The sequence below is a fragment of the Bipolaris oryzae genome (assembly GCF_000523455.1).
Source record: "Bipolaris oryzae ATCC 44560 unplaced genomic scaffold scaffold_21, whole genome shotgun sequence".
NCBI lineage: Eukaryota > Fungi > Ascomycota > Dothideomycetes > Pleosporales > Pleosporaceae > Bipolaris > Bipolaris oryzae.
The window spans coordinates 48183-68428 of NW_006911297.1; the positions used below are offsets into that span (position 1 = coordinate 48183).

General features: G+C 52.5%; 6 protein-coding genes across 6 annotated transcripts; 4 read left to right on the forward strand and 2 right to left on the reverse strand.

The window, feature by feature from the left end:
* Nucleotides 1–1829: 1829 nt before the first annotated feature.
* On the reverse strand, nt 1830–9395 carry COCMIDRAFT_33889 (uncharacterized protein; the record flags this gene model as incomplete). Its single annotated transcript, XM_007686642.1, has 8 exons — nt 1830–3293; nt 3357–3633; nt 3683–5013; nt 5069–5312; nt 5363–6668; nt 7651–7733; nt 8541–9035; nt 9085–9395. The coding sequence occupies 8 exons, from the start codon at nt 9393–9395 to the stop codon at nt 1830–1832; spliced, it is 5511 nt and encodes a 1836-aa protein (XP_007684832.1).
* Nucleotides 9396–9789: 394 nt separating this feature from the next.
* COCMIDRAFT_23587 (uncharacterized protein) lies at nt 9790–11045 on the forward strand (the record flags this gene model as incomplete). The annotated part of the gene is made up of 2 exons (XM_007686622.1): nt 9790–9894; nt 9945–11045. The coding sequence occupies 2 exons, from the start codon at nt 9790–9792 to the stop codon at nt 11043–11045; spliced, it is 1206 nt and encodes a 401-aa protein (XP_007684812.1).
* A 326-nt stretch (nt 11046–11371) lies between these two features.
* COCMIDRAFT_23588 (uncharacterized protein) lies at nt 11372–12097 on the reverse strand (the record flags this gene model as incomplete). The annotated part of the gene is made up of 1 exon (XM_007686623.1): nt 11372–12097. The coding sequence occupies one exon, from the start codon at nt 12095–12097 to the stop codon at nt 11372–11374; it is 726 nt and encodes a 241-aa protein (XP_007684813.1).
* Nucleotides 12098–12387: 290 nt separating this feature from the next.
* Nucleotides 12388–14031, forward strand: COCMIDRAFT_23589 (uncharacterized protein; the record flags this gene model as incomplete). Its single annotated transcript, XM_007686624.1, has 2 exons — nt 12388–12442; nt 12506–14031. The coding sequence occupies 2 exons, from the start codon at nt 12388–12390 to the stop codon at nt 14029–14031; spliced, it is 1581 nt and encodes a 526-aa protein (XP_007684814.1).
* A 2053-nt stretch (nt 14032–16084) lies between these two features.
* COCMIDRAFT_33894 (glycoside hydrolase family 28 protein) lies at nt 16085–17431 on the forward strand (the record flags this gene model as incomplete). Its single annotated transcript, XM_007686643.1, has 3 exons — nt 16085–16097; nt 16178–16936; nt 17025–17431. 3 exons carry the CDS (start codon nt 16085–16087, stop codon nt 17429–17431), a joined length of 1179 nt encoding a protein of 392 aa, XP_007684833.1.
* A 1726-nt stretch (nt 17432–19157) lies between these two features.
* COCMIDRAFT_23591 (uncharacterized protein) lies at nt 19158–20029 on the forward strand (the record flags this gene model as incomplete). The annotated part of the gene is made up of 2 exons (XM_007686625.1): nt 19158–19290; nt 19326–20029. 2 exons carry the CDS (start codon nt 19158–19160, stop codon nt 20027–20029), a joined length of 837 nt encoding a protein of 278 aa, XP_007684815.1.
* Nucleotides 20030–20246: the final 217 nt, after the last annotated feature.

Consider the following 20246-nt stretch of genomic DNA (forward strand, 5'->3'; position numbering starts at 1 on the left):
TTACCACGGAGCTGGAAGACGCCTGAAACTTAGTAAAAGCTGCCTACGCCATGGGAAAGTTATGATTCCCATGGTCTGTTACCATAGCAAGGCTTATGCTCGGGATAATTCGTCTCCCACGACAACGCAGCTTCTCTACCTAAGGCCCCCCGCTTTCCAGCCACCATCGGCAGAGCGGGGTGCAGAAAACATGCTCGTATAGCCGAGTAGAAGTCCCGACGGGCACCGCAGAATATGTGCATTCGTCACGAGGCCTGCAGGGAAGTTGAAGAATCTTGCAAGAATCGATCCAAGCGTCGGCAAGCGTTTTGTGTTTTCGGTATACGCTACGCTCTTCTAGGTAATACGCCCTGCCCAAGTCCCCAGTATCCACTTTTTGTTACATGGAGATCGGCTCCAGCGCTCCACATTGACGCACTACCTTTGCTGGCTTCCCCGCAATATACATGTTTTCGCCCGAAGTTGAGCCTCAGATGCGGTTAGGATTGTCATGTCGAGTGATACTTAGTCACTGGATCAAAGAAAAGTCAAAGAAGTCTTCTAGACAACAACACAAGGCATAGCTGCTGCCGAGATTCCCGCACTTGGCAAGACATTCCAAGCTGAGGGGAATCCACTTGTAATATACTGCTTTGCTGACATGTGCTTGGAAGCCCGCTGTAAAGACTTGGCCCGTATGGAAGACTTAGTGACTCGTTAGGCGGGGAAAACCCGGTAACGGAAAACGAACATTCGAAGCGCAATAGCCGCGCGCTATCTCGTAAATGGGCCTCTTCTTCACAATCTCAATCCAAAGACAAAGGCGGGAATAAGCATTGGGCTTTTGTGAGGCTTTGCTCTTGATCAATGCTACTTAACCAATGGGCTTGTCAACCAATGAGCTTGTTAACCAATGAGCTCGTGACAAGCAAGAAATGGTGCCCGACCTAAGTGTTCGCGTTCATACACATGCACAATCCCGCTGGAACTTCGGCAACCAAAGACCCAAGGGTCTAACCTACGCCATCTCCGAACCGTGGCATCGCGACTGGTACAGTTGCCTGCTTGGGAACCTTCCGTTCCCTCGGAGTCCCGAGCCCGATACCCTAAGCGCTTCAAGACTAGAAGACAGCATCAAACAGCGAGAAAAAAAAAAGAAGTTCGGTTCAATAGACCCCGACGTAGTCACCACGATGCTGTACTACATGTGCCTGTACCCTGTTTTTCCCGGTCCATCGCCAATCAGCCGTCAGCCACAAGCCACTCAACTTACGCCCGATCCTTCGACCGGCACTTCTCAACCACCGCCACCAACACCACTTCAAAAATCAGGCGTTCTCTTGCCGATATCATAACCCTATCTATACTACATCAAACACAGCTGACACGGTCTGCCATGTACATTAGCCATGGGAATACCTTGACACAAAAAAGACTCCACAGATAAGGTCACAACTTGAACCTACATACTGTTACGCTTAGACAAGACGATATAAACGACCGAAGAACTAGCGCCAAAAACGCTTGATAAACTATATGCTGACAGCATGCGGAGCCTCATCCATCTTTCTAAGAAAAGCAAGAGAAGGGGAAGGCGTTGGAAATGCAATATCGGAGGTTGAAAGCGGTGCCAAAGTGCATATGCGAAGTGTTGCAAAAACATAGCGACGGAAAAAAAAAGAAAGAAATTGCATGTAGGCAGTAATTGCAGTGGGAGAAGTATTGGTGAAAGTATGGATTATTTGTCTAATTACAAGGGATATTGATCTGAACTATATACGATTTGGTATTACTCGACATTAACCTCCCCTCCTCCTCCTCCTCCTCCTCTGTATCTTCAACGAAGACCCTTAAATGCCACCGACAGGCTGTCCAGTCTGCGCCGCCGCCTTCTCCGCCGTCTTCTCCGCCGTCTCCTTCTTCTTCGATCCCCTCAGCCTACCCATTAGCGTACTCAAATTCGCAACCCTGAACAAATAATACGCCAAAACCGCCATAAAAGCATTGAAAGCAATAAACGCAAACACAATTCCGAAATTCCTCCAGCGCTGGGAGTAGAAAATCCTGGATCCAGCAAGGAACTGGTCCGTAGTCTTGAGCGCACAGTATCGACAATCAGCCATAGCATCCGGGTTCTGAATCGCGCCCCCGGCCTTCGCCGCAAACGCACTAAGATACGCGCCGCACGTCTGATTCGACGGCGGATCAAACCTCAACACTTCGCTCGCGCTACACACGACCGGACGACCCGCGGACATGGTACTGACCAGACCCGCAATCCAATACGTAAACGGACTAACGCGGTACATGAAGATCCAGAAGCCAGGCAGCTGGCTCGGCGGCTGCATGACACCGTTGAACAGGATACTCATGAGCGTAAGCAACGAGACGAGGCCGGATGCCGTTTCGGCGTTTGGCAGCGCGGCGATGGTCATGGCGGCAAAGGTGGACGTGTAGAGCAGAAGCTGGATGCTGAATAGTAGTGCGAGACCCTGGCGTTCGCTCGACTGGTTCGCACCGACGACCGGGTAGTAGAAACACACAAACGTAATAAGGCCTGCAATGATACCGTAGGGAATCTCAACCACAATATGCGCAATCATGAAGGCCTTCCAGCTGTACGCTTTCGAGGGGCGCTCACGCACTTCATACAAGGAGCGCTGGGTCACGAACAGAGGGTGGATTTGCTGGACCAGCGAGGTGAAAATGGTGGTGATCATGAAGACGCTGAAGATGATGGTTTGCATGCCTGCCTGCGTGGTGTTTGCTTTGTAGAAGGAGAATCCGATGAAGAGACTGGCAATTGCGCAGAGGCCGAATTTCGCCATAACGTAGCTGGGCATGCGCCAGTATTGCTGGAAGTTGCGGTATGTGCACTGGTAGATTTGGAAGGCGAGCGGCATGGCGAATTCCGAGGAGCCGGTTTCGCTGGCGAGATTAACGTTGTCGTGGCGTTTGGATTCGTGGAGCTGGTTGATTTCGTGCTGAACGTTTTGGGCTTCTTGGCTGGCTTTCCATACGTTGAACCAGTCTTCTCCTTTGTCGTTTTTACCGGCGTTGACGATCTCGAGCATGTATTCGGCGGGGTTCTCGTCTTCGCCGCATTTTCGGGCGCCGTTGGACTCGAAGTAGTCGAGGAGGGTGCGGGAGTTTTCGCCGAGCTCGCCAAAGTAGACGGTTTTACCGCCGCGGGCGAGGAAGAGAAGGCGATCGAATTCTTGGAAGAGGATGGCGCTGGGCTGGTGGATGGTGCAGAGGATGGCTTGGCCGGCTGAGGCGAGTTTGCGGAGGAAGGCGACAATGGACCAGGAACTCTGTGGCAAAGTCAGTAAGTACTCGTGATGCTAAGCAGATTATTTGAAGTTGTTGGTACTAACCTGAGAGTCAAGACCAGACGTGGGCTCGTCGAGGAACAGAAGAAGTTTGGGCTTCGCTGCGAGTTCAACACCGATAGTCAGAAGCTTGCGCTGTTCAACATTGAGACCCTCGCCCGGAACACCAACAACAGCCTCGGCAAAGTCGGACATGTTGAGCATTTTGATGACCTCTTCGACATAGTCGAATTTCTCTTTCTTGCTGACATTCTTGGGCTGTCGAAGCATAGCGGAAAACTGCAGTGCCTCGCGAACGGTAGAGGTTTCGAGATGTAGATCCCTGGCCTGGTTAATATCTTCGAGAAAATTCTGTTAAGGTGAAAGCTTACTGTTGTTGAACATAGCCGGTGGAGCGTTGGAATGCAGGATCAAGGGGCTTGCCGTTAACAAACATGTCGCCGGTGATGACGCCCATGGTCGTTCGCTGAGCGAGAGCGTCGAGAAGTGTCGTCTTTCCAGCTCCAGAAACACCCATAAGTGCAGTCATAGTACCAGGCTTTACATATCCAGAGACATGATCCAGTAGACGTCTAGGCTCACCCTTGATCTCAATGTCATAGACAACGTCTCGCCATGTGAAAATACCCTTTGCCTCCTCGATGGCACTTACATCGCCAGCTCCTTCCGGTACTTCCTGCTTAGATTGTCCAGATTCTTCGTCCGATTTTTTCCCTTGTTGCATGTAGGCTGGAACGTGTCCACGGCGGAAGACGAGCTGCTCGGCGGTGCTGGTTGTAGAAGAGTTGATCTCGACAGCAATAAAGTAGGTGGCCATGAAGAAGATCAAGAATGCCCAGAGAATACCAAAGTTGCGCCATACATGGCTCCAAGAATACCGGTAGGAGACCTCGAGAAAGCGATCACCGTTAACAAACCTTTGTCCAACAACCGCGCCTGGTGCGTTGCAGATGAAGTTGTTGCCATCGAGCGCGTAGCCAGGTCCTGATGGGGCAAGCGAGTCGCAGGGAAAGTCAACTCCATGCATCTCGTTGGCGAGCAGAATCTCGAAAGCGTAGAAGATGGGGTTGATCCATCTGATCCAGCCAAACCAGTCAGGCATCTGCGGGATGCGAATGACGAAACCAGTGTAGATAACCAGGACCAACACCAACATACCAGCTCCAGCCATGGCCTGTGCTGCCGTCTTGGTAACCGCAGCAGTCGTCCGGAAGATAGCGGCCATGACAAAGGTCGACATGTACGTGATCATGAAGTAGATGAAGAACTGCCCAGCCGTCCTACGCAGACCAGCCATGAAGTACAGAATGATATTAAAAAACACAGCCTGTACAAACTTGACCGGGATATCCGCGACGACTCCAGCAATGGCTTCGGAAGCTGGATGGTAAAATGCGTACGAATTGTGTTTCTCGACAATAGGGCGTTGGGAGTAGAGACCGGAGATTTCACCAATAGATGTCAAGGCGCTGAACAGGACGGCGAGGAAGATGGTGGCACCACGTCCTTGGAATGAAGAGGTACCCGAAGATTGACCGTAGAACATGGAACCGACAATGAGGGCGATGATGAGGTTGAGAGTGGCTTGCACTACAGTCGAAGCGATATCACCGCGGATGCGCTGGTAGGCTCGTCGCGTGTTGAGTTTGATCTGTAGGGCAACGCTGATAAGGTAAGGGGATTTGGGGCGAGCATGCTTGGCCTAGATGGTTGTCAATATAAGAGAAATATTGCAGAGGGGAGGTTTGGACACAAACCTGGATGTAGTTCTTTTGTTGACGAAGCTGCTCAAGAGTAGCGTGCTCGTTGATTGGGTGCTCCGCCTCGAAATCGGCAATGTCTTCTAGCAAGGCCTGGTATTCTGGGGACTCGAGCCAGTACTTCTCGAATTCCTCAGGAGTGCGAGGAACCCTATTTTCCATGCCCTTTATCGGCTTTCGCTCTTCTGGATTGGTGACGGCTGTGAGAAAGTCTCCCGTGGTCTGTCGAGGTGGGCAGTACCTTGGCCGTGTTAGCACAATGTTGAAACTTTTGTATTAGCATTTTCTTACCATCCTTGTCGCTCAAAAAAGGCCTTGGCTTCGTCCGCAGGGCCAAAGTAGATCTGACGTCCTTGGTAGAGAACTGTGGCTTTGTCGAAGCAGTCGTATACACTTTGACTAGCCTGGTAGATGGCAACCGCAGCTGCACCTCCAGTCAAGTCAGAGCCGATCCTTAGAGAGTTGACAAACTTCAATGCTGTAGCCGAGTCGAGACCTCGAGTTGAGTTGTCCCATGCAGCCAAAGGAGCTCCGGCCAACAGCATCTCAGCAACGGAGACACGCTTGCGCTCGCCACCAGAGACTCCGCGTACAAAATCATCTCCAACTTTGGTATTGTATGTGTGCGTAAGTCCAAGGACAGCCATGACAACCCTGGCCATGAATTGAGCGAATTCGTCCCGACTCGCTCCGGCTGGGCGATTTGATGGTGTTCGGACAGCTGCCGCGAATTCCAGAGTCTGGCCGACGGTCAAGTGAGGAAAATGCTTGTCAACCTCCTGGTTGTATACCATTTCACCCTTGAATTCTTTAACCATGCGATTCTGGGGGACGCCGTTGTAGTGAATTACTGAGTCGTCCGTATCGAGACCGTGTAGTTCGCCAGTAAGAGCCTTCAACAGCGTAGAACAACCCGAGCCGGGTCGACCAAGCACAATGCAGAGCTCACCAGCTCGGATTAGACCGTTGAATGAGTGCAAGATTTGCTTGCGTTCAGACTTTCCAAAGATCTCCTTGGCCCGAAAGGGGGCCATCAACACATCTGCAACAGTCTGCTGGAGCTGAAGAGCATTTCCAGAACCGAAAACATTAAGGTTCTTGAAGGCGACACTGAGCTTCTTCATCTCAACACCTTCTCCCTCAAACTGGTGGCGGAGCATGTTCAAAAACTTGGAGAGATCGAAAGCTGCGTTGCTGGGGTCTACCGCTGGGTCATTTGGCGCCGGAACACTTAATTGCCTAGTGACGTTTGCAGATGCTGTTGAGAAGATGCGTACTAGTTCTCGCCTTCCGTCTTCGTCAATTTCCGTCCGGGTCATCCGACGTTGCAGGCCCATGGAGGCTCTATGGTCGGCTGAAGATGATGTTCCCACTCTCTTGACCCTTTTCGACTCGTCGTTGGATCCATGTCGTGTGTGTGAGGATTCGGAGGAAGTGGAGGTATCAACCTGTTCAAGGGGGACTACCTCCTCCTCCTTGTTTAGTTGGGAGGAACCGTCATGTTGTTGTGATCTGTCATGTTGCTGTTGTTGTTGTGATGAAGGGGAAAACAGACCCTCGCCGTAAGAGTTGGAAGCCATTGTGCGCGTCACAATAGCTGTTGCCGGCGTGGTAGATCAAGTGTCGTTTGTTTTGAACCCTTCGTCTACACAGGGACCAGAAGGTATATCAGTGTGGTGGCCACTATGTGGACCTATGTGGTCATAGCATGCCGGGTAGCGGAATCTCCTCATACCCGTATTCCTAAACTTTGTACCTATGCGTCGGACGAGCAGCATGGGGAGTACTCGTCCAACGTTACCTGCCCAGGCCAAAGTATGTGGGTCGAGCGAAGTCATCACCGATCGCACCATCCATACGCATCACCGAATTGTTGGTCCAGACCTGAGCTAGCTCCGAAATACCCCTCCGAGATATTCTGGGCACCAAGGTTAGTCCGGTCGATCTTGTATCTGACGTAGTATGTAATACGCTCCGCCCAGCGTCTAATACGCTCCGCCGGACGTGTGCGGAAGAAGCACACAAGGATAAACACATGGCTTTGCTGGGACGTCACACATAGAAATTAATCGAAGTCCCTGCTTTAACAATGCCATGTGGTAGAAAAGGGTTGGATTTACAAAGGGGAGACTTTGCAAGCCAAGAAATTGACAGTAACTGCATTGCTTGGTCCCGAGTGCGTGTCAAGGGCGGCCGGTCGTTGTGGTGTTGAATGGACCAGTTAGCGTACTCCTACCCTAGTCCCGGACGAAATGATCGCTCGGATGTCTCGGGGCGCGCGCTATTCTCTTCGCTACCCATGCCTGTTCTGGCTTCAAGCTTTGCCCAGGTTACCCCAGAAGCCCCTCGAAACCACCAGGATTCAGACGTCATATAACAGATACGGCAGGCGCACCCGTATGCTCGCCCCGTATGGGCTTATGTTGGCAACATACTTACCTTCTCATCTTACTTATCTCTCGTGCAAAAGGGGCGGTGTACCAGCGACTGTTGACCATTTCGAGAGCCGTTCGGCCGATCGGTTGGACATTTTAACGGACTGCATGAATGCGGCTAGACAGCAAATCTTTACTGTGTACGAAGTGCTGGCATGGAGTTTACCTTTCTGACATGCAAGCGGACTGCATGTGCCGACGCGCAGAATCGACCGTGCACGAAGCCGCTGATGCGTTGTACCAAACAGGCTGGCATTCTGGTATCTTACCCGACAAGAGCTGAAGAAGTCCATGTATCTCTCTTGCCGTGAAGCAAATCCGGGTTTACAGACATGGTAGGTTGCGTACAGTCTCAATCGTGCCATCCTCAGCCATGCATAAGCTCAGCTTATTGAACTTGGCAGACGTAATATATGCAGTTCTCTTGTCTACAGCTGCGGCTTCCACAGTATACGCAGCAGGCTGGAGATGGGTCTAGATGCAAGTCCTCCATGCCCAGTTACGCTAGAACGAGCACACAATCAGGCATGTGCCCATGGCTGGCTGTGTAGTAGTGCACATACGTGAATATTGCTTGTAGCTACGATGGTGGTTAGCCCTACAAGCCGTAACATAGCCACGTGTAAGTAATAAGCAGACTCGGAGAGTAATTTTAGGTAGACACGGCATCTTGTCGTGGACATGTCCGACATGTCCGCCTTATCAGGCACAGCCACACATCCCGAGTTGCCTACGCGTACAAGAACCGGACCGGCACTTGTATCAATGATCAGCTCAAGCATCATGTCGGCCGAGACCCTGCAGAACTGCCCCCTAAGCACTGTCCGGGGCCCGTTTTATGTACTATGTGAATGCGCTCAGGCAAACATGATAAACTGCCAAGTGTCAACTCTAGGCAGGGTCTATGTGACGGACGAATCTAGCCCACCTGTTCAAGGAATAGTCAGACTTGCGTTGTAGGCACATCCCCGCCGCTTGCGATCAGACAACACGTCATTTGTACGCTTGTACTGATGGCGCACATGGCTTCTCACTTTAGTTGCAGTCCCTCTAGCTTGTGCTCGACAATAGGTACATGTTCGGTCAACCGATTCGGATCCCGCATGGCGGCCAGTACATCTTCTTTCCTGCCGGCCAACTTCCTCCGCACCTCTTCATATTTCTCTTCCCTGGCCGTGTACTCCCTCAAGATGACCTTGTCTGCGAACTCGATGAATATCCTGGTGTCTCGGATTCTGAAAACCACGTCGTCCAGGCGCATGAAGAAGCGAACAAGCAAGAGCAGGCGCTGGGGCATCACGCGCACCTTGCAGGAGAGCATGGCGATGCCGTTGTCAGCCAGTTCGTCCTCGTAAAGCACGAGCTCATCGAAGAAGTGTATCGGGTCGGGACGCTTGAGCAGGGCGAGGGGTATTTGCGTCTCGGTCGGCTCGAATGCGGGTGTCAAGGGGGTGGTGCCCTTGTAGTCGGTGCTGTAGGACCAGTCAAAGGGCTTGACGACTTCTTTGATGTCTTCAAACTGCTTCTGCCTGGACTGGTTTAGCGGTACGCACTGCTTTCAAGACATCCCTCACTGACCGGTTCTGCTGCCACTCCTTGGAATAAGCGACCTTGAACATGTTCTCGCCCGTCTTGTCGACTCGGTCCAGCGCATCGAAGGCATTGAACTCGATGTACCAGCCGCTCTGTGCATGCTCGATTCGAACCATGTTGTCGCCAAAGATCATTTCTGGCGGCGCAATCCCCAGCTTCTTGGTCATTTCTTCAATGGGCCCCGCCTTGAGGATTGGCAGTTTGCGCGTCGTGATCTTGAAGCCCTCCTTGGTAATGGATGTGTCGGCATGGCCGGGCGCGACAGTGTCGGCGGGGGCGCCGTTGAGTGATGCCATGATGGTGCAGGTCACGCGACGATGATTTGTTCACCACGGATGCGACAAAGACAAACCGGCACCCTTTGTAAGAATGACTATACCCATAAGTGCATTGTCGATGGCGGGGACACGGCTGGGGTGGGGCGCGAACCAAAGCCCCGATGCCCCGATGGCCAGGCCCTCGTCCGGCAAGCTCCCGTCACCCATAGCAACGCGTGAAACCCACTTGTTTGATGACTTGTTGGCCGTGCCATCCTCCACAACCTTGAACCCATCCCCCATCTCCAGGTGATCATCACGCTCTCATCTCCAAGAGACATCTGCACTCTGCACTCCGAGTGAAACAGCAGGTCTTGGTTGCCCCCTTTGATCTTGTCTCGTCTCCTGTCGCTACGGCTTGCATCACACCGCCATGGCCGACGTTGCAAACCTCGAGGCTGCCTTTGAGCGCACCACGATCCACGACGAGAATGACGACCAGGCTGCGTCTAATGCAGCCTACCAGAAGGCCAAGAAGGTATGTATTGGTCTGATGAGCTTGATGTCAGCGGTTCTAACAAGACCCAGCCTTCGGTAGCTGGCCTTTCAACCTCGCAATCAGCAGCCAACCGCATGAAGCTACCTCACCAGATCCCTCTCCAGAAGATTGCAACACAAAATGCAAAGACGGCAAACATCGCGAAAGTCAACCTTGCTGCAAACGCCGGCCGGCCCTCGGAGCATGCCTCGTCTCACCGCCGCACCCTCACCGAGTCAGCCGTGTACAGCGTCCCCTCGAATCCCGCAACCCCCAAGCAATGGCATCTCGGCATGTTCGAGATTGGCAAGCCGCTGGGAAAGGGCAAATTCGGTCGCGTATACCTCGCAAAGGAGCGTGCCTCGGGCTTTGTCTGCGCCCTCAAGGTCCTGCACAAGTCCGAGCTCCAACAAGGCAAGGTCGAGAAGCAGGTTAGGCGAGAGATTGAGATCCAATCTCACCTCACCCACCCCAACATTCTCAAGCTGTTTGGTCATTTCCACGACGCCAAGCGCATCTTCCTCATCCTTGAGTTTGCAGGGAAGGGAGAGCTGTACAAGCATCTGCGCAAGGAACAGCGCTTCCCGGAATGGAAGGCTGCACAGTACGTCGCCCAGATGGCTGCCGCCCTCAAGTATCTCCACAAGAAGCACGTCATGCACCGCGATATTAAGCCCGAGAACATTCTCGTCGGCATCCACGGCGAAATCAAGATTTCCGACTTCGGTTGGTCAGTCCACGCCCCCAACAACCGCCGCAACACCATGTGCGGAACGCTTGACTACCTTCCCCCGGAGATGCTTCGCGGCGGCGGCAAGGACAACTACTACACTGAGAAGGTCGACCTGTGGAGTTTGGGTGTCTTGACATACGAATTCTTGGTCGGTGAGGCGCCTTTTGAGGACACACAAGTCATGACACAGCGCAAGATTGCGAGGGGAGAGTACACAGTACCTAGCTTCGTCAGCTCTGAAGCACGAGATCTGATTAAGCGATTGCTGGTGCTGGATCCTGAGAAGCGTATTGCCCTGGAGGATGTTGAAAGACATCCCTGGATTGTCAAGCACTGCAAGGGTAGCCCCAGAGCATATGAGCGTACTTCTGGAGGCAAGTCCCGCAGCAGTTCGGACGACTCTGAGGAGAGCTTCTAAGCTAAGACCGGGTGCCATTTATTTTACGTTTAACTGCTATGACGGCGAACAGGCGCAACCCACGGAAGTCATTGGAACCATATGATCTGATCGCATTGCTCGGAGTTTTTGCTAGCCTTCCTTTATCTCATCGGCGTTTACCTTGCGCATATCAGCTTCCATTAATCATTGAATGCAAGACCAGAATTTCATGTTCAATTTCATCACATCGTCTTGAGCGAAGATTACCGTGCTTCCTAGACTTGCCTGCCAAACGCCGTTCGCTATGCCTATTTATAACAACAGTTCCCAATACAGATTATCGTACACTCGTGCCCACATCCCGCCTAGCGGTAGATCTCATCAAACGGCCTGGTATCCCGGAAACAGCTTTCCCAGACTTCATTCACCACTTTGCCTGCGTGTTCCTGGTCCCTGATGCCCGGTCTGGCCAGCATACTCAGCGTAGCCCTCCTCCTCACACAAGCCTGCAACTGCTCAGTAATCCTCCATTGGTTCCTCGTGAAGAATTCGCGGGCAAATCTGCACTCTCCGGATAGCGTCGAAGCCCTGATTTCCAAGCAAGCCTGATGCCTGAGGTTATCCGGCTCAACCTTAAACTTGAGATGATCCCACGCATGAACCATCTCGTGGGCCATGGTATCTTCCTGGTGTCCACGATTGCGAAACTTGTTGGCGCACAGCAAGATGCCATGCTCAAGCGAGAATCCACCGCTCTGCTCATTCGTACACATGCGGCACAGAATGTTGTCTTTATTCAGGTCACCGCCTAGCTTGTACACTTCATCTTGCATGAAGCGGATAACGGGGCTATATTGCAGCAGATACTCCTTGTTGGACTCGCAGCGCCGGCAGATGGAGTCGGCTTTGATTGTATCCATTTCGCCAAAGTAGTTCTTTTCGAGGGAAATATCGCGCTGGCCTGTCATGCGGCCGAGCAGGATGTTGAAGGCGCTCGACCAGGTGTAGTATACAGGGTCGATTTTGGCGGGCGGCGGCTGCGCCATAGCGGAGAGGGAGGCGCCGTCGGGCGCTGTCTCGGGTTTGGACATGTTTGTAGCTGGTGGGATGAGTATGCTCACTGGTGAATTGACCCGGCCGCGAAAAGTTTAGGTGGAGATGGGGTGGTGGGATGCGCGGGGAGCCAATCGGAGGGCAGATGTCGCCGCGCGCAGGGGCAGCCCGAAGATCGGTAGTGCTGCGAGGCACAGGGAAGTTTGGGCTCGTTCCAGTCATGCGTTGCGCGCGAGTATAAAGTATAAAGAACGGGCTTATTCTTCTCCAGGTGGCGCATTCAAAGAACTGCGCTGTTCCTGTCGACCGTTCTGCTTCCACCGCTACAATGGCTGTCCACATGCGCAAGCATCCCGGCCAGCTCACCGTCGTCATCAAGCTTGGTAAATACATTATTGTACAGATTCCACAACGGAAAGAAGAGGGCACCTAACCAACACACCCAGGCACTTCCTCGATAGTCGACGAGAAGACTCACCAGCCGCTCCTCTCCATTCTCTCCCTCATAGTCGAGACAGCATGCAGTCTGCGTGCTGCGGGCCACCACGTCGTCATTGTCTCGTCGGGCGCCATTGGCGTGGGTCTACGGCGCATGAACCTCGCACGCCGCCCCAAACATCTTCCACAAGTACAAGCACTCGCTGCCATTGGCCAGAGTAGGCTGATGTCACTATGGGATCAGCTTTTTGGCAATTTGGAGCAGCCAATTGCGCAGGTGTTGTTGACGAGGAACGACATTGCAGACCGCACGCAGTACCAGAATGCTCAGAACACCTTTATTGAGCTCCTCAGCATGGGAGTCATTCCTATTGTTAACGAGAACGACACGCTGGCAGTTACGGAAATCAAGTTTGGTGATAATGACACACTCAGTGCCATTACGGCGGGCATGGTGCAAGCGGACTACCTCTTCCTCATGACGGACGTAGATTGCCTATACGACAAGAACCCGCGTTCGAATCCAGATGCAAAGTCTATTCCTGTGGTCGAGGATATTGCTGAGCTGGCGGCCGATGTCAGTTCTGCAGGAAGTTCGCTCGGCACAGGAGGCATGAGCACCAAGATTGTAGCAGCGAGATTGGCAACCAGCGCGGGTGTGACTACTGTCATCACCAAGAGTAGCAAGCCAGGTAACATCTCGAGTATTATTGCCCATGCGGAGAAGCAAAGGAAGTCGAGAATGTCAAGTCGGAACTCGGTCACCAATTTCCAGGAAGACGGCACTCACACGCCATCTCAAGAATCAAGCCAAGATCTGTCGGCCTCGACAGCATCACTGGGGCAGCAGCAACTAACGCGAGCGTCATCCCCACAAACCGAAGACCCTTGCCCCTTGCACACCCGCTTCCTCCCCATATCCAACCCCATACGCGACCGCTACTTCTGGATCCTCCACGGCCTCGCCCCCCACGGCACCATCTATATCGACCAAGGCGCTTGGGCCGCTCTGAGCGACAAAGCTGGACTCCTCCCAGCGGGAATCGTGGACGTAGACGGCCACTTTGCCCAGCAAGAAGCCGTCCGCATCGTCGTCGTAAAGCGTCTCTCTTCTTCCTCGTCCAAATCCTCTCAGTCCCAAACTCCCGCTTCACCAAGCCAAGTCCCCACTACCCCCGGCGCAGCAGCCCACGCTGTCCACGCTCCCATTCCTATCCGACACCCTCTCACCCCTTCCACTTCCTCTACTCATATCCATCAGCTGTCGTCTCCGCACCAACTTCCTGCATTTGAACTTCACAACCCCGCACCGATTGAGATTGGGCGAGCAGTCGTGAATTATTCGGCTACGGAGATTCGGAGGATCAAGGGGTTGCATTCTACGCAGATTAGGGAGGCGTTGGGGTATGCCGATAGCGAGTATATTGCTCTCAGAGAGAATATTGCATTCTTTGGGGGAGAACGATCACGGCCTAGTACTCCAGATTTTAGGCATGGGTCGGAGAAGAAGGTTGAGGGTGGGGAGGCGCATTAGAAATATGGAAGGTTATGAGGGGGGGCGGTTAAAAGTGGGAGTACGTTTAGACAGTGTTGTTCAAGTGTTTTGCTTTTGGGACAATTTAGACGGGGTTGCCTGGTTTATTTGTTAATGTGAAAGTTCATGTGGTGCTCATCTGAGTTTATTGTGGAAAAAGTATTCATTTATTCAACTTGCTCAAATGTATTGCGCCACACCAAATGGAAAGCAGTTGGAAAAAAACCGCTCGGAACCCAAAAAAAACTAGGATTTTTATCCAATCAGATTTTCCGTACTTTTCTAATTCTTTCCTTTAATACATGTAGCATACCACCCTACATACACTCAGAACTAAACAACCCAGCCCAACCCTTAGTCCCCCAACGCAAACCCCATGAACATACTACTTCCATCTCCCTTCCCTCAATTCTCCACAAAACCTCCCCATATCTCCCTTTTCCCCTTCGCCACTTCCCACACTGCATATTCTACAAAATGAAAGGGGCAACCATCCCTTGGCAGCTTACCCTTCCATCCCCTTCTGCATGTTCTTCTCCTCGTATCATCATCATCATCATCATCATCACCACCGTCCTGCCGTGTATGTGGTCCGTGCGCTGATCTCATCCCAGACAAAAAAGACAAGTTGAGATTGCTGGTATTGGTGCTTTGTTGTCACTCTTTACTTATCTGCTGCAATGTGCCTTCCCCCTGGACCCCCGGATATGATGGTTCCATGGAGCCTCGCATCCCGCTGTGGATTTTTCTTTGGAGAGAAACTAGGGTGTGGCATGGCTCTTGGTATGCGGGCAGACGGGCAAGCAGGCAGGCTAGTGGGAGTGGGTATGGGAGGATGGGAGGATGTATGGACGGAAGGGAGATTTTCCGTGTTGAAGGGGTGTATGTGTGTGGATTAGTCAAGCGAGGAGGAGGAGGGGGGGGGGAAGACGGGTTGAGCAAGGGTGGGGAGTGGGTGTGGTTGATTTGTGGATTTTTTTTTACACCCGCCATAAGTATGTCGAATGTGGAGAATACTACTACGTAGACAACTAGACGATACATTTCCATCTCTCCATTCCTACTACTTACTTAGCGGTGTGTTGTTGTTGTTGCCTTTTTTTTTTCGGGGTCGCATAACGAAACAAAAGACACCTATTAGCTAAAGTTTGCAGCATAACTTTTTTTTGTGCTTAAAGGGTACATGCTTCCTAGTGCACATACATATGCATATACGTTTCTTTTTGGGTAATTCGACTAGACAGTAATGCAGCAAAACGAGCGAGATTTGGCGGCATTGTGGGGTTTTGTTTAAATTGCACGGCCGAGGAGGGCACGGTTGCGAGAGATCTCGTAGGAGCAAGTAGCGCCGAGGAGGAGGCAAAGAGAGGAAAAACATGTCACCACTTACTTGGCTTTGTGGGAAGGATGAGGAGATGGCGTGATACCCGTTACTTACTACCCGCTTCCTTGTAAGGAAATAATTTTTTAGGGTTTGAGTTGGTTATTCTACTGTCTCACGGGAACAAGTAAGGAAAAGGCAGGCATGCAAAAGTCCGTTGAATAGACCCCATCCAGGGATTCAATTTCTCGAGCCCGTCAAGCGGGCGCAGAAAGTGGGGCTCTCGCTCCGCAATCTTGGTGCTTGCTTAAGCCTCGCTTGCGATGCTTGGGTATGCTTGTTGCATGCAGCACATGCAGCGGTTTTGTAGGCTAGACGGGGGGGAGACGGCAAAAAAATAACGAAATGTAAATTCAGAACAATTCAAGGGTCTAGTTTAGTGGCGGCTTTTCTTTTTCCTTTGGCACCGAGAGAGGGAGAGAGTGTGTGTGTGTGGCAGGGGGATAGTTAGCTAAAGGCGGAGATAAAGGTAAGTAAAGAGAGATTTAGCGCATAACGGGAAATAAGGACGGTGAGGAAGACCCGCTTTAAGCATTGCCGCCGGTGTAGGGTAGTTAGGGTATTTAGATAGACGGGTCAGGTCCCTGGTTTCTTTTATTCCGCTCTTTAACGCCTGTTGTATTGTTGAGTTTTTTTTGGTTGTTGTTGTTGTCTAAGGGATTGAACGTAGTCATGTTGGGCAATAGTAAGATAACTCTTCCACCCGCCATCACGACTCGCGTCTTACGTAGAATAAACATTCGTATCTAACACACCCAACAACAGACCTTTCCACCTTCCTCGCTCTCCTCAGCGCCACACAAGTCACTGCGGTCCCCTCAAACTGCCAACGCAGACACCCACCGCCACCGCCACCTCCCCCCAACCCCATCTGCCATGTAACCCAATACACGCAAATCCCCGCGGCAGTAGCCTCGTGCACGCACCTCACCCTCGACAACATCCGCGTGCCCGGCAACCGCACCATCGACCTCTCCAAACTCCAGCGCGGCAGCAAAGTCACCTTCGCAGGCACCACGTTCTGGGAGTACGCAGCGGCCAACTACCCCTTCATAAAAGTCAGCGGCACCGACATCGAAGTCACAGCCGCCCCCTTCGCCGTGCTCAACGGTAACGGCCCCGCCTGGTGGGATGGTCTGGGCAGCAACGGCGGGCGCATCAAGCCCAACCACTTCATCGAGGTGAAGAACGTGACGGGTTGCTCGACCATTCACGACATCTACATCAAGAATTACCCTGTGCATTGCTTTTCGATTACGAATAGCCAGGACTTGGATGTGTATAGGATCAGGCTGGATAATGCGGAGGGGTATGCGGCGAATAATGTGTCAAATGGGTTGGCGGCGGCGCATAATAGCGATGGGTTTGGGGTGTCGAGTAGTAAGGGGGTGAGGATTCGGGATTCTGTAGTGGTGAATCAGGATGATTGTGTTGCGGTGACGAGTGGGGATGGGGTCGTGGTGGATAACATGTGGTGTAACGGGAGTCATGGGTTGTCGATTGGATCGGTAGGGGGAAAGTCAAGTGAGTCTTTCTTTTCTTTTCGTTCCTTCCTTCGTGCGGAGAGAAGGAACAGGGGAATACATATAAGCACGTGACTGACAAAACGCAGACAACATTGTCAACAACATCTCCTTTACAAACTCCTTTGTTCTCAACGCTGAGAACGGAGCGAGGATCAAGTCAAACTCAAACACTACGGGTTCCATTACGAATATTCTGTTCAAGAATATCTTTCTTGAGAATATCTCCATCTATGGCATTGATATTCAGCAGGACTATCTTAATGGTGGCCCAACGGGCAAACCGACAAATGGTGTCAAGATCCAAAATATCACCATGCAGAATATAAGGGGTACCGCGACGGATGAGGGACGCAATTATTATATCCTGTGCGGAGAGGGAAGTTGCAGCGATTTCACGTTTAACAACATACACGTTGTTGGGGGTGGAAAGAGCAGTTTGTGCAATTTCAGGACAAAGGGGAACTTTGACTGTGATGGCAAGTTTGTGAGTTAGTGTGGTGAGGGTTGGATGAGTGGAATCTTTTCTTGTTTGGTGTACATATTCGATTCTTCTTTGCATATATATATATATATTTTTAAACTGTAGTAATGATTTCAAGTAGAAGAGAAAGTCAATAGGTGACTTTGACATGAATACATTCTTGCATTCTGTCAACTCTCCGCGGACCAGATGGAGAGTAAGTGATGCTGTGTGCGAGAAGATATTTTCCGTGTGAAACTTGCACAGACATTTTGCTCAACAACAAGCTTTTATCAATATATCAACAAGGAAGCTTCTTGAGCCAAGACGGAGCAATATAGTTGCAGGTGGCCTAGTTAGGTTCTTGAAGATGGAGTCTGTCACTCGTGGCTTACTACTCGATGCTAACGATCCTTGTAATCGTGTCAGCAACAGATATGACTACAACAACATGTGATATTGTTTCTGCACCGGCCATGGCATGCACCCCTTTCGAGTTTTGGGTTGGTGTAAAGCAGTCGTCGTCGTCGTCGTGGGAGTTGCTCGAGTGGGCTTCGGTAGCAGCTCCGTGATAGCTCCGTGGGCAGCCGGACTACAACAGCCCGGGCGGCATGTGCCTAGTGGTTTCACGGGTAGGGCTTCACGGCTAAATACAGGCGCGTGTGTACATGCCTCTGCCGTGTCCGTCACAATCGATTGAGTGCGGCGCGGACATAGGCGAGTGTGGATCGCGTCCAAGCTCCAAAGGCTATTCTGTTGATCGAGGAAATGACGTTAGCGTAATGGAGCGAGTGCGGATTGGCGAAAAGGGGAAGTCGGGTGGGCGGAGAGGCCCCGGCTACCGTTTTTTGGGTTGGTATGGGGTGAGTGTTGTGCGGCTTGCGGCTGTTGCCAGCAGTAGAGTGAGAGGAGCGGCTGTTCTTGCCATGCAACTGCCGCTGCGCTTCCGACTGCTGGTTGCATGCATATGCTGCGCAACGCGCATGTGGCTGGACAGACATGACTGGACGCTGGAAATAGCAGAAGTGCATTTCTAACGAAACTTTGTCTATTGGCCATGGATGGCTTGCGGCATTCGTGACAACGGTGATGTTCTGCCGGCTAGCGCATAGTCGCCGCAAGTCTCTCTGCTGTCGGGTCGGATGCTTGCTTGCTTACTTGCGTACATGCTCTGCCTGCTGTTTTTGGTGATTGCATGCGTGGGGAGTAAAGAGTCTCTTTGCCTTAGTGGGAGGCTTGACAAGACCATGTTCACAGTGTCCCATGTCTAGTGGCAGTCCCATCGTCACTGAACATGCTGAGTAGAGACGGCCCCTGGTATGGTCACTCAGCGACCTGCGCCGTTCGGGTGCTGGCCAACGACGGCTTGCGGTGCACGGATGGAGAGAGATATTTTCGGGTCGTGCAAAGATCTGTTTTTAGAGAAAAGGGTCTGGATGCCGAGCAGACGCCAACAGGTACGAGGCTACAAGGATTGGAGAGTTGGAGAGAAAGGGCGACAGGGCGAGGGTGGTGGGGAAGAATGGGGGGTTGAACGCCCACAAACCTAGTTGCAAGGCGCCGTCATGGTCGGAGTCATGCTTGGAGAGGGCAAGTCGGGTCACGTGCCGACAAACCCAATCCCCACGCTATTCGCGTCCGCGTCCGCGTCCACTAGCAGTCGCCCGTTGCCCACTGCCCACTCCAACCACCGCCAACCGCTTCATGTTAGCTGTACAAATGGACTTAGGATTAATGGTTCCGCCTTGTTGGAGCAGCCATGCACCCCAACCCATCCTGTGGCGTCGTCCTAAAACACCACACCCTCTGCCGCGGATGCGCCTATGGGCGTAATGGGCTGGGACATGCCACGATGGAGCATGCAGCTAGCGACAAAGGACCGCAAATAGAGGGTAGGCAAGTAAAGACACACTCGACGGTAGGGCAGGGCACGATGACGATTCCACCGGCCTGACTGTCACTGTCACTGCAACCACACCTACCAGGACGTATCGCAGGCGCAAGACGTGCACGGAGCAACATGGTCGTGCCGTCAGCACCTCGCAACGCCTCGGCCACGGAAGGCTGTCGTCTTGGTTGGTAGTCAGTCAGTCAGTCAGTGGGGGGTGGGGGAGTCGGGAAGTGTATGGCATTGGAGCCTGTTGGTGTAGTGTGGGCCCAGGTGGGCAGAGGACGACGTTGTGGGTGAAGAAACAAAGTACAAGGTACCTACTCCTGGCTCTGGCTCTGGCTCTGGCTCTGGCTCTGGCTGGTAAACTTGGACGAACTCAGCAAGGGCACCTCCACCCGTTCGTGCACAACGTGGCAGGACGAGCTTTCACTCGCTCGCGCGCTGGTGAGCCGGCCAGTGTGGGCAACAGCGGCAGCATCAGGGCCCTTGTGGGTGCAGTGCAGTATAGGGCCCCCATGGCAGCAGGGCAGCATATGGCAGCACCACGCCCGTTTGGGCAACCCATTAAGCGGCGCGTCATCCAGGTACCGCACTGCGAGCCCCTTACCATGCCGTTTTGCGACGGTCCACGGGCGCGTGCGGCCCTCAACTGCACAACCTATACGCCCTGCACACACACGCACACACGCACACGCACCATCGCCCACCCGTCCAACGCCAACCCTCCAGTCCATGTCTAGATACATATTCGGCCGCACCAGTACTCGCTGCAAGTCTGTCTGTCGCGACGCTGCCCTTCACCCTCGTCTCTCTGCCCTTGTCCTGGCCCCTCGACCTGCCGCATCGCGTCGCGCCACATTCAAACACGCTACACTGGTATACCCTGCCGCATCCTCAGCCTTGCCCCAGCTTTGAGGCCAAAACCAGGGTGCGTGGTCTTGTCGGCATTGCGCACGA